At 36.2% G+C, this 12498-nt stretch overlaps 2 protein-coding genes across 3 annotated transcripts; both read right to left on the bottom strand.

Moving 5' to 3' along the window:
* Positions 1-346: 346 nt before the first annotated feature.
* Positions 347-10313, bottom strand: LOC103520413. The gene is made up of 6 exons (XM_026831544.1): positions 10176-10313; positions 9599-9775; positions 2268-2442; positions 1747-1813; positions 919-1133; positions 347-598 (listed from the first exon to the last, which is right to left on the bottom strand). Exons 1-6 carry the CDS (start codon positions 10246-10248, stop codon positions 424-426), a joined length of 882 nt encoding a protein of 293 aa, XP_026687345.1. The 5' UTR covers positions 10249-10313; the 3' UTR covers positions 347-423.
* Positions 5676-8445, bottom strand: LOC113472011. 2 transcript variants are annotated; one of them, XM_026831545.1, is made up of 4 exons: positions 8298-8445; positions 7921-7987; positions 7135-7295; positions 5676-5932 (listed from the first exon to the last, which is right to left on the bottom strand). In XM_026831545.1, exons 2-4 carry the CDS (start codon positions 7957-7959, stop codon positions 5683-5685), a joined length of 450 nt encoding a protein of 149 aa, XP_026687346.1. In that variant the 5' UTR covers positions 7960-7987; positions 8298-8445; the 3' UTR covers positions 5676-5682. The 2 variants fall into 2 exon arrangements, with proteins under 2 accessions (XP_026687346.1, XP_026687347.1); XM_026831546.1 differs by lacking the exons at positions 7921-7987; positions 8298-8445 and adding an exon at positions 7740-7773.
* Positions 10314-12498: the final 2185 nt, after the last annotated feature.

A 12498-nucleotide genomic window follows, 5' to 3' on the forward strand; every position in this document is an offset into this window, starting at 1 on the left:
AAGCCAGTCCACTATACCTTTTTTTTTATTACTATCGTAATAATAAAGGAAGGACGGGCTAAAAATCGAAATTGATTAAATCAAATTTGGCGAAAGATTACGTACTCGTAATTCTGTCCCACTTGATTCAGTCTTCATCGTGCTGATTTTAATACAAAAATATTTAAAGCTTCAAAGTAATATCAGTAAATTAATAAACCTATAAGGGTCTTTTTTTGTTACTATCGTAATAATAAAGGAAGGACGGGCTAAAAATCGAAATTCATTAAATCAAATTTGACGAAAGAGTTATTACGTACTCGTGATTCTGTCCAACTTGATTCAGTCTTCATCGTGCTGATTTTAATACAAAAATATTTAAAGCTTCAAAGTAATATCAGTAAATTAATAAACCTATAAGGGTAACCGCAGAACCTTGTGATCCTATAAGGGGAACCTCAGGATAGAAATTGATCTTATTTCTTCCGAGTCTAAAGTTGGAGGATTATTTTTCTTACCTCCGATTTTTCCGGCAACCATGACATTGACTCTGTCCTTGTACAAAGAGTCAACCACTGTGGCAATGATTAGTAAACCTGTTAAGAACACTAAAGCAACACTGCGAACAGAGTACAACAAAACGGATTTTAATAAAATTGACAAAGGTTCACAGTCTGATCTAGTTCCAGATATAAAATAATAACTAAGTAGCTACCTATAGGTACTTCATTACTTCGAACTCTTGCATCCAAATGGGACTTGATCTTTTGTTCCCTACAGAGATATCAATTGCGTTTAAAGGACTTTTAAAATGTACTTTGGGCATACGCTCTTTCCACTATTGACCTTGGGAACTAATTTCGTCAGGCAAAATACTAGTAATGCAGTATTGTGATTTGTAAATGAAAATTGTTCTCTGGAAGAGACCTCAGTACTCACACTGTCATAATCCTGGTGGAAGAGTACAACTCCACTAGTTCCGGTTTGGTGTGACAGGAATTCTCTTCGAGTCGTGTCCGGACGATGATTCCAGAAGCGTTGTATTCCTGGAAACTGGATTCCAGGAGATGGAAGACGTCCTGAAAGTTGCAGGATGCTGGGACACAAAGACCCCGAGATATGGTGTTCGTAGACAGCATAATTCCGGCGTCATGCTGTCAGGGCAGAGGATCATGTTACTGGTTTAGTGCAAGAGAATTCCTTCGGATACAGCTTAACCGGAGTCAACACATGGTTGCGGGTTAGCATGATGGCTACTCCCGAATAGGTAAGAAGGTAATTCTTGACGGTTTTTCACTCTTGACTCTGGGAGTTGGGGTTGAGCAACTCTGGATTACCTCAAACTTTGTGCTTCAATGCCATATTTTCTTCTTTTTACATAGGTACCGGAAGAATGAACAACCTCACGTAAACAAAACATACATGTTATTGTATACGAATACATATGTACCTATATTTTCCTTATAAAATCATGCAATATGTGTGAATACATTTGTATCTAGCTAAACGCGCTGAATTTTCGCGTTGAGACTTTTTCGCTCAAAACAAACAACTTCAATTGATTTCACCGATTTATCAGATTTTCTCACACCAAAGCAATTAATTGTAAATTTTCATGGACAGTAAACAATAAAATATGTCTATACCTAGGTGCCCACAGTTAGCTTTACCTTGTCGTAAGTACTCCTGATAGTAATTATTTGTAAATTTTCATGGACAGTAAACAATAAAAAATGTGTATACCTAGGTGCCCACAGTTAGCTTTACCTTGTCGTAAGTACTCCTGATGGAATTGTAAGAGAAGGCCAGATTGAACAGATATCTCATTGGTTCTCTGGACAAAATTTGCACCACCATTTTCGTGTTCCTTGTAAAAAGACCTTTAATTTGATATATTGGTCGACCAGGTTTGTATAAGTCCTTCTATGGGGACAGACTGACAGAGTGACAGACAGACGACACCGAAGCGAATACAATACAATAGCCCGTCCACTATACCTTTTTTTTATAACTATCGTAATAATAAAGGAAAGACGGGCAAAAAAAAAAAAAAATTAAATCAACCAATCAGATTGCTTAATCCAAGATTAAAAGTTAAACATAGTTTAATATCTGAGGACATTTGTGTAACGATGAAGCAAAATGACGTACTTATTTATTAACTTCTACTCCTCCTAGATTTTTAATTTTATTTGAATTTCCCTACAACAAATTATTTCACAATTCAAAAACTCACCATACTCCAAAGTAGGACACGGTTGTCAAATTGTTCATATACACAGTGTAACCTTTGTACAAGGCCAAAGTCAGTGAATGTAGCTATACAATAGTTCCCTGTGATACTCTTATCCTTGCCATTCGAATCATCAGTGCCAACGTTCACACATTGACTGATGCTGCCCAGAGCATGGATATTGCCATTGAGTATTTGAGATCCCCCAGGCTTACTTGATGCGTCCAGCACTGAAACAAATGTCATACGAACATGAGATCGCAAATAGTTTAATGATACCTAATCACTTTGTTTGTCGAGGGCTACGAAATAGAGGGCATTCAGATCCTATAATCCAGGAATTGCCAACCCGTCGATCGCGAGCTAACGGTAGCTCGCGAGAGCTTTTCTTGTAGCTCGCAAACAGTTCTTATCAGCAAGTTGAGAGCAACACTTATGGGAACCAAAAATTTACGGCAAATAGTTGAATGATACCTAATCACTTTGTTTGTCGTGGGCTACGAAATAGAGGGCATTCAGATCCTATAATCTAGGAATTGCCAACCCGTCGATCGCGAGCTAACGGTAGCTCACGAGAGCTTTTCTTGTAGCTCGCAAACAGTTCTTATCAGCAAGTTGAGAGCAACACTTATGGGAACCAAAAATTTACGTCGTTACGTCGCGTCGTAAACTTTTGGTTCCCAGACTAAAACGTAGCTCGCTAAGGGTCTCTTAGCGGGGTCTAGCGCTAAGGGTCTAGTCATCTGAGTAGTTCGCGACCCATAAAAGGTTGACGACCCCTGCTTTAATCTAATCTGGGACATTCAGCCGGTAGCTCGCGAGAGGTTTTCTTGTAGCTCGCAAACAATTCTTATCAGCAAGTTGAGAGCAACACTTATGGGAACAAAAAATTTACGTCGTTACGTCGCGTCGTAAATTTTTGGTTCCCAGACTAAAACGTAGCTCGCTAAGGGTCTCTTAGCGGAGTCTAGCGCTAAGAGTCTAGTCATCTGAGTAGTTTGCGACCCATAAAAGGTTGACGACCCCTGCTTTAATCTAATCTGGGACATTCAGGAGGTTAGGGTTTCCAATGTAATTCAAGCAGTCGAAGACATTCAGGAGGTTAGGGTTTCCAAAGTAATTCAAGCAGTCGAAAAATTTGCACAGATACTGTGTAGCTTTGACTGATTTGGCCAACAGTTCTCCGGTCTCTTCATTATCACCAAAGCAGTCGAAAAATTTGCACAGATACTGTGTAGCTTTGACTGATTTGGCCAACAGTTCTCCAGTCTCTTCATTATCACCAGAATTTTATTCTACACTCTCGCTCTTGCTTAATTCTTAAAACTCTCCGTTCTGCCGAGCTGGGCTTGCCAGGCTGCTCTTTTACAATATTCTCTCACCATAGAGCTCATTATTCTGCGTTTTTTTAGTGTCGTAAAAGAAAAGTCGGCCTCATATTTAAAATATTATCGAACGGGAAAGATTTAAAGGCTTGAAAGGAAAAGCTATAAATTGTATAGTACGTGTCATGTACGCTCTTGCTTCATTCTTAAAACTCTCCGTTCTGCCGAGCCGGGCTTGCCAGGCTGCTCTTTAACAATATTCTCTCACCATAGAGCTCATTATTCTGCGTTTTTTTAGTGTCGTAAAAGAAAAGTCGGCCTCATATTAAGGAGCGCGGTAGCGCTCCGCCCCGCCAAGTCAAGAAAGTTTGACCGCGCTACTAGAGATTTAAAATATTATCGAACGGGAAAGATTTAAAGGCTTGAAAGGAAAAGCTATAAATTGTATAGTACGTGTCATGTACAGAATGCAGATACAATATTCTCTCACCATATAGAGCTCATTATTCTGCGTTTTTTTAGTGTCGTAAAAGAAAAATCGGCCTCATATTTAAAATATTATCGAACGGGAAAGATTTAAAGGCTTGAAAGGAAAAGCTATAAATTGTATAGTACGTGTCATGTACAGAATGCAGATGCTCAGGGGAGGAGGGGGGATACTATGTGTAGTATTACTGTTGAAACAAATAGGTATTATCATGTATAACAGGAAATGGGGTAGTGTTCCAATATGCCAAAATGGGAAAAAGCTCAGATTTTTATTATTAACTACTTAGGTAGGTAGGTAGGTAAGTATTCCTTAAAAAATAAACAAGGTTCATGAATTGACACTTTATTCACAACGCTCTGCTACCCACGGTCTAAGCTCTAAGCAATTAGGTAATTTTTCTTCTTCTTTTAAGTGACAGGGTTCTCCTGAAAGAGGTCTTCCACCCAACCAACTGGTCTTTCCTCTTTTCTTTCACTAGCCTGTAAGCTCTAATTTGTGTTACCAGAGAGGTCTTGTGAGAGAAAGATTGCAGATTTCCGGACACGGAAAGTAAGTATTGCAGATTGATCTTATTAAGTAGGTTAATTTTAGTTGACCGAACGAAGTGAAGGTCAAACTCGACCGTTTTGCATTTGGTTTAGATGTTTGTTTGCTCCGCTATAACTCTCGCGATTGCCTGGTCCGATTTTGATGAACTTTGAAATTTTGAGTTCCTTGAATCAAGACACGTCGATCCTTGAAATTTGGTGTCCCAGGTGCAATTTTGGTCTCAAACTTTTGAACATGGTAATACATAAATTACACATTTATGACCCTTGTATACCCTTCTGTTCTATCTACAAAAATAATCCCCTTCTTCAATTTTATTCTTAGAGTGATTGACAGGTTTATAGGTAGGTATTAAAAAAAAAAAAAAAAAATTTGGTCTCAGACTTTTGAACATGGTAATACATAAATTACACATTTTATGACCCTTGTATACCCTTCTGTTCTATCTACAAAAATAATCCCCTTCTTCAATTTTATTCATAGAGTGATTGACAGGTTTATAGGTATTAAAAAAAAAAACTGTGTCACCTCTTTTTAGATATAGGATATAGGTACCTCCATAAGACGTGTAGGTACTTTAACTTTTATTTCTGTTTTGATACACATGTATATTACGTCAGGTCACCCATTTAGGCAAAGTCTCAGCTTAGGCAAAAGAATCTGAGTGAGATCTACAGTTCACGGAACCACTAGTTATTACCTACTTTCCTCGATAATAAACATCACTCATGAGAATTTTTCCACGCTTGGCGGAAATTTTCCCCGTGGAAGGTTTTTTCGTAACATTGTCGCAACGCTACGTTCCATCTGAACTAATAAATAAAAATCTGTCGGCCTAAGATGAAATATGAAGGATCGCAATAATATTACTGATATTATAAGACCACAGTAGCCACTCTGAGGCTTAGGTGTAAGGGCAAACAGCCCTAAAAGTTGGGTTAAGACCCTAATAGATCATCGAGCCTCAAGTAGATTTCATTTTCTTCTAAAATACTGGGATTCCTTATGCTATGTATGTGGCGCATGCCGGTCACTTATTTATTTATTCCTACGAAAGGGCTCATTACTAACTATGTAGATTTTCAAGTACATACTCACTTCCTAACTTAGCATAAATTTAAATATACAAACCTACCTACAATGTTTGTTGAAATCATACATAAAAACTTCAAGATAAGTCTTACCATTTCGCCAAGACTCGACAAACTGTTCTGAACATAAAACAGGTTCATCAAAACTTTGGAGTTGTCCCAGCATGCGTGAGAGAAGAAATGACCCACTCTGAAGTATTGGCCTGTGGGGTATGCATTTATATTTCTGACGAACCAGAGGATTCCTATCACCAGAGGAGTGAGTCTGAAACCAAATCGAAGCACATAATCTGTTGAAATCCAAACTAACTAAGGCCAGGGGCCACAAAGTGAATTTAAAGATTTAAACTTCGTTTAATTTTTAAACTTGGTTTAAGCAATCTGATTAGCTGATTTTTTAAAAATCAACCAATCAGATTGCTTAATCAGAGAGTTAAAATTAAACTGAACTAAGGCCAGGGGCCACAAAGTGAATTTAAAGATTTAAACTTCGTTTAAGTTTTAAACTTGGTTTAAGCAATCTGATTAGCTGATTTTTTAAAAATCAACCAATCAGATTGCTTAATGTGTATATTTCTGACGAACCAGAGGATTCCTATCACCAGAGGAGTGAGTCTGGAACCAAATCGAAGCACATGATCTGTTGAAATCCAAACTAACTAAGGCCAGGGGCCACAAAGTGAATTTCAAGATTTAAACTTCGTTTAAGTTTTAAACTTGGTTTAAGCAATCTGATTAGCTGATTTTTTAAAAATCAACCAATCAGATTGCTTAATCAGAGAGTTAAAATTAAACTGAGTTTAAACTCACTTTGTGGACCTCGGCCTGAAATATCTAACAGGCTATATCTTTCAGGAGATCATTAGTCTATTTTCACTGGAAAAGAACTAAATGGAGGAGACTAGACAAACCACGATGGACTTGGTGCTAATATTCAAAGACAGAAGGGTTTCAACCATAAATCCCTTATATGTAAACGTGGTCTATTTTCACTGGAAAAGAACTAAATGGAGGAGACTAGACAAACCACGATGGACTTGGTGATAATATTCAAAGACAGAAGGGTTTCAACCATAAATCCCCTATTTGTAAACGTATCTTTTGCATGTCGCTTGACTCCTCTCGATGGAAAGAAGTAGCATGATTCAGTTTATAAATAGCAGAAGAAACGATCCAAACGTACTTGAAATATGAAGATTAAAGATTGGAAACTATTGTTGAGATTTCATATTTATCTTGTTCTTCGAAGACGAAGGGGGGCGAGATAAAAGGACGATACTATTAGAGATGAGATGTTTTATGTGTACCTAATATAGTAGGTATCTATACAGAAAGGTAGGTAGGTAGGTAGGTACAATATCTGTAAAACAATGTAAACGTATCTTTTGCAAATCGCTTGACTCCTCTCAATGGAAAGAAGTAGCATGATTCAGTTTATAAATAGCAGAAGAAACGATACAAACGTACTTGATATATCTGGACAAGTACATCTTCGTGAAATTGAGTTTTCCATGTGTTGCCAATTTTCGGGTGCCATAGTATGATGTCAGACATGCTGATAAGAAGACAAAGATGTCAACGCCATTGTAAAACGCGCGAATGGGTGATGAGCTCTTCTGAGCTGATGCCTGAAAGATTAAATGTAAAAAGAGAATTTAATTTGGATTTCAACTTTAAATTTCATATTCCTTTGCAGATATCTGATATGGAAAATATTCTGATCTTGAAAGACTTCGACAAAAAATTCAAATTACTCCAGGAAATTCTCAAGGCATAATTTATTTATGTCTTATGTCCCATTTTGAAGTCATTAACTCAGAACTACACTTTTAGTTGTTAGCAAGATTAAATGTAAAAAGAGAATTTAATTTGGATTTCAACTTTAAATTTCATATTCCTTTGCAGATATCTAATATGGAAAATATTCTGATCTTGAAAGACTTCGACAAAAATTCAAATTACTCCAGGAAATTCTCAAGGCATAATTTATTTAGGTCTTATGTCCCACTTTGAAGTTATATTAACTCAGAACTACACTTTTAGTTGTTGAGTATTTCCTTCCACAAACTTACCATTATCACATCCGTTCTGTTGCTAATCATATTGAAATTCTGATCTCGAAAGACTTCAAAAAATTCAAATCACTCCAGGAAATTCTCAAGGCATAATTTATTTATGTCTTATGTCCCATTTTGAAGTCATTAACTCAGAACTACACTTTTAGTTGTTAGGTATTTCCTTCCACAAACTTACCATGATCACATCCGTTCTGTTGCTAATCATATTGAACATTCCGAAAATCAGTTTGTGCTGGATATAATGTACATCATGACAGGAGTAAAAACTTGTCTCGTATTACGTTTCATCTAACCCATATTGACATTTATGTTATTTGTTCTTTGATTAGTATTTACTGGTACATATCTGCAATGGATCTCATACTCCAAAAGTCCAGACATTACTCCAGAGTACTCCAGACTGAAAATTTCTTACTCCATTTTGATCAGAATTCCGAACTCCTCCTCCTTCTCTGTACATGTCACCAGCGCAGCGACCACATTCTTTTTATCGAATCCCACCGACACCAAACGGTTTAACTTCGAAAAAATGAAAAACAAAGCTGGATATAAATCAAAATCACTCCAAAGAATCGAATCCCGTGAAGGCACGTGATTTCGTCTGGTTGAAATGAAGTATCCCAAAGTTGAGGCCATGTTCTGTACAGTGAAAATGCCCGCAGAAACAGCTTGGGAGGCTCTAATGAAAATCAAACAAGCAGGGCCCGTCCCTCCGGGAATTTTTTAGCCCGTAGTGATTAGAGAAAATCAGTAGGTACCTTTGTACCTACCTAATTTGTTTAATACCTATTCAGTTTATTATTATTCTTGATTTGATTTTTTGATTTTACTTTCATGTAATGATTTAAAATCAAGACTATAGCCCCCGTTCTCGTTATTCCCAATATAATGTTTAATTCACCCATCCATTTATTGGCCTTTCTCGGCGTAGCTTAACACAGGTGACGCTAAAACCGGTATTAAATGATCGACTGAAGTGTTATCTAAAACTTTCTCGCTTTGAGTTCATAGATCGTCGCGACAAATTTCGAGATCAGAACAGTTCACAGAACCACTAGTTATTACCTACTTTCCTCGATAATAAACATCACTCATGAGAATTTTTCCACGCTTGGCGGAAATTTTTCCCATGGAAGGTTTTTTCGTAACATTGTCGCAACGCTACGTTCCATCTGAACTAATAAATAAAAATCTGTCGGCCTAAGATGAAATATGAAGCTGGACTCCGCACACAGGAATTTCGTCAGAAAAGACCCCCATTTCAATGTAATGTAATGTGTTTATAATAAATTAACAAAATGCTGCCATTGAACGGGTAATACAACAATTTTGTCGTTCCTATGTAGTATGTACCAACCTAGTATGATGAATCATTTGCTAATAACTAGTTTAAGAGCCAATTTAGATCATAAGCACTTCCTTTTCAAACCTTTCTTAGGTAACTGTTACACAGCAATATTTAAACAGTCTTAACGGACTTACCTGATGTAAAATAAGGGTACTAGCATGACAGGTACCAAAACCTAATAAAAGTTTTTAAAAATTTCGGCTTTAAATAAATGGTCAGAACCATACCTATACCTACATTTCATGAAATCCGGTCCAAGGACACTTTCAGTCTATCGTCTTTCTTTTTCTATCCTATCTCAGTATTCACATATAGGTCCTTATCGGCTATTTTTCATAAAGACTGATGGTGGATTTCACCAACCTTCTTTCCAGCCTCAAACAGCCCGTTAGCTTAACAGCCCTGTTAAGCCAATACAAATTAAATAGAACTTAACTGGCTGTTAGCTTGACAGGAGTTTTAAGGACTGAATAAAAATATTGGTGAAATCCAACATGATACTTACTTTTCAGTGCCCATGGATGTAGCTGCTTACTCTCCACTAACAACCTGTTCAAATCATGTCTACACTGTGGTCGAATCAATTTGGACTTGCTGTTATAATTCACACTTGGGAAGTTGGTCAGGAATTCGTAGACCATGTTCCTTTCAGAAGACGTCGTTAGCTCATTGGGAGGAGAACCTGTTTCAAACAACACAATAAAACCAATAAAATACAAAGAGTTTAGGGCCAGGATAGGGAAAAATTATGCTGTCGACTGCACCAAAAAGTGCCAATGAAGGATTAATAATAAATTATTAGAGTTTAGAGCTCTAAATTTTTCATCCTTCAACGATTGACTATTGACTAACATGTTTGGGGTGCAATACTTAGTCCTACATACATACTGGACTCCGCACACAGGAATTTCGTCAGAAAAGACCCCCATTTCAATGTAATTTTGTCGTTCCTATGTAGTATGTACCAACCTAGTAAATAATAGGATGAATCATTTGCTAATAACTAGTTTAAGCACTTCCTTTTCAAACCTTTCTTAGGTAACTGTTACACAGCAATATTTAAACAGTCTTAACGGACTTACCTGATGTAAAATAAGATGCAGGAAAGAAAAACAAAAGCAGCAAAATATGAAAGTGAAGATTTAATTTTTCCATATTTATTTTCTAACTATTGTACCAGTGTAAAAACTTCTTTTTATTATAAACATTGAACATGAAACCTCAAGAGCTTTAAATAAAACTGAAGAAGTTTCAATGACGTAAGTTAAGCGTAAAAGAATCGTAAAATAACCATAATATTGTAATCGATAAATTATTTAATTTTTTAAGCATGAGAACTAGGTGTAATGAAAAACATTCACTATACCTATGTAGGTAGTTATGTAGTTACATACATAAAGAATAACATGAAACCTCAAGAGCTTCAAATAAAACTGAAGAAGTTTCAATGACGTAAGTTAAGCGTAAAAGAATCGTAAAATAACCATAATTGTAATCGATAAATCATTTAATTTTTTAAGCATGAGAACTAGGTGTAATGAAAAACATTCACTATACCTATGTAGGTAGTTATGTAGTTACATACATAAAGAAGGTAGGTACTTGTATCTCTTATACATACATGGTAGCTATCATAAATGTCTATGTACTAGGTAGGTGTTCTTGTTACAGAAAATAAAATACTTTCCCTCCTATAGGATAAGGAAAGTAAATTGTTAAAGACTGACACTTCCTTAAAAGGTGCCCTGTCCAGTACTATTGTAGAATTTATGACACTGATGGTAGATAAATAGAAGAGTTTAAGAAATATCACCCGAAATTAAATGAAATAGGAAGAAGAAATCCCATCACTAGGGTGACCCGGTATAATAACTACTTAATTCATAATTACTTCGAATTATCTTGATTCTCACACTTTACCTAGAACTTCCTGTGTCAAATCGGTTATTTACTCACACTATTATTATAATTATTATTATTACCTACCTACCACCTACATACCACATGTTGTGATTTTCTGATGAAGTTTAACAAATAAATAAAAATATCAAGTAGGTAGGTAGGTACATTACCTACATACTCAACTAAAATGCAGGTTAAGTACCTACCTATTTACTTATTATTTATTATATATCAGTAGGTAGTAAATATACATATGTTTATTGGTATATGGGTAGCTAACTACGTACTTACGATTTCAATGGTAGGTGTGTATCATTTTAAAGGTAGATATCTATTAACTTTGGATCTTCATTATACAGGTACCTACCTCTACCTGTATAATGAATATAATATACTTACCAATTTTAATTACCTATACATCAGTGTAGATAGGTAATGGAACTCAAACTAGATAGGTGCTATGTAAGGTTAAGGACGTGCTTCCCACTAATTAACATTTACCTAGATCTAAGAACTGAATTTGTGGATATCACAGAATTACCAAGCGCCTCCCTTGGTTCTTTGCCAGTTGCCATCCGAACCTAACAGAAAAGTCAAACAACTTCGTTTACTCTCGACCTACCCATTTGCTGGAAAGCAACAATTTTATTATTTCACCTACCATGGCGTAGACGTCCCACCCTCTTCCTATACACATTAGGGTATTCTAAGCACGTTTTTATGACCAATCAAAATCACATCAACTTGCCGACATATTCTTTTCTTGGCTACGTGTGCAAAATCATGTGAAACGTTCAAGAGAGGGGAAAAAATAGTTCAGAAAAAAGAGAATAAAAAAAGGGAACAGAATTTTTTTAACGTCCCGTACATAAAGTTTTTTTTTTTACTTTCTGTTACCCTTATTTTTACTATTTTCCCTTCATTTTCCTATTAAACGAGGTTTTTTCTTCCTCTCTTCCCTCTTCACTTTTATCTTCCCCACTCAGCACTTGCTTTATTCCTTAATATTATTATTTTCAGATCGATTTTTTTTTATATTATTTTATTGGCACAAGAAGAAAGTAGAAATAGGGACATTTATGTATATCTGTAGCTGTACGTGTACCATTATTGTTATTGCTGAGCAATGGGATTAGAAGATAATCTGAAACCATAAAAGGTCGAAAATTCAATTTTTGATTGCCGTTCTAATGAAAAAGTTCAAAGAGTTGTGACGTCAGATTTCACGTCAAAACGCGCAGAAACGCTTGCGCACAAAACAAACGAAGCGGAAGTCTTGAATTATGACGTCATCGCCTACGGGAGCGTATGCCGTGACGTCAAACTTCACGATTTACCGGTATTTTTTAGATCGATTTATCTCGGTATCTAGAAGTCGTAGAAGAATAAGAAAAATTCCGTTGGTCCTCATTTTTCCTGCTCTATGACTTTGAAACATCACCCAAGTAAGCGCAACTGATCTATTCTAATTCTTTCCTCTTGAACTTTTTTTCCTTGTTGCAT

The sequence above is a fragment of the Diaphorina citri genome, unplaced genomic scaffold, assembly GCF_000475195.1.
Source record: "Diaphorina citri unplaced genomic scaffold, Diaci psyllid genome assembly version 1.1 scaffold3590, whole genome shotgun sequence".
Taxonomy (NCBI): domain Eukaryota; kingdom Metazoa; phylum Arthropoda; class Insecta; order Hemiptera; family Psyllidae; genus Diaphorina; species Diaphorina citri.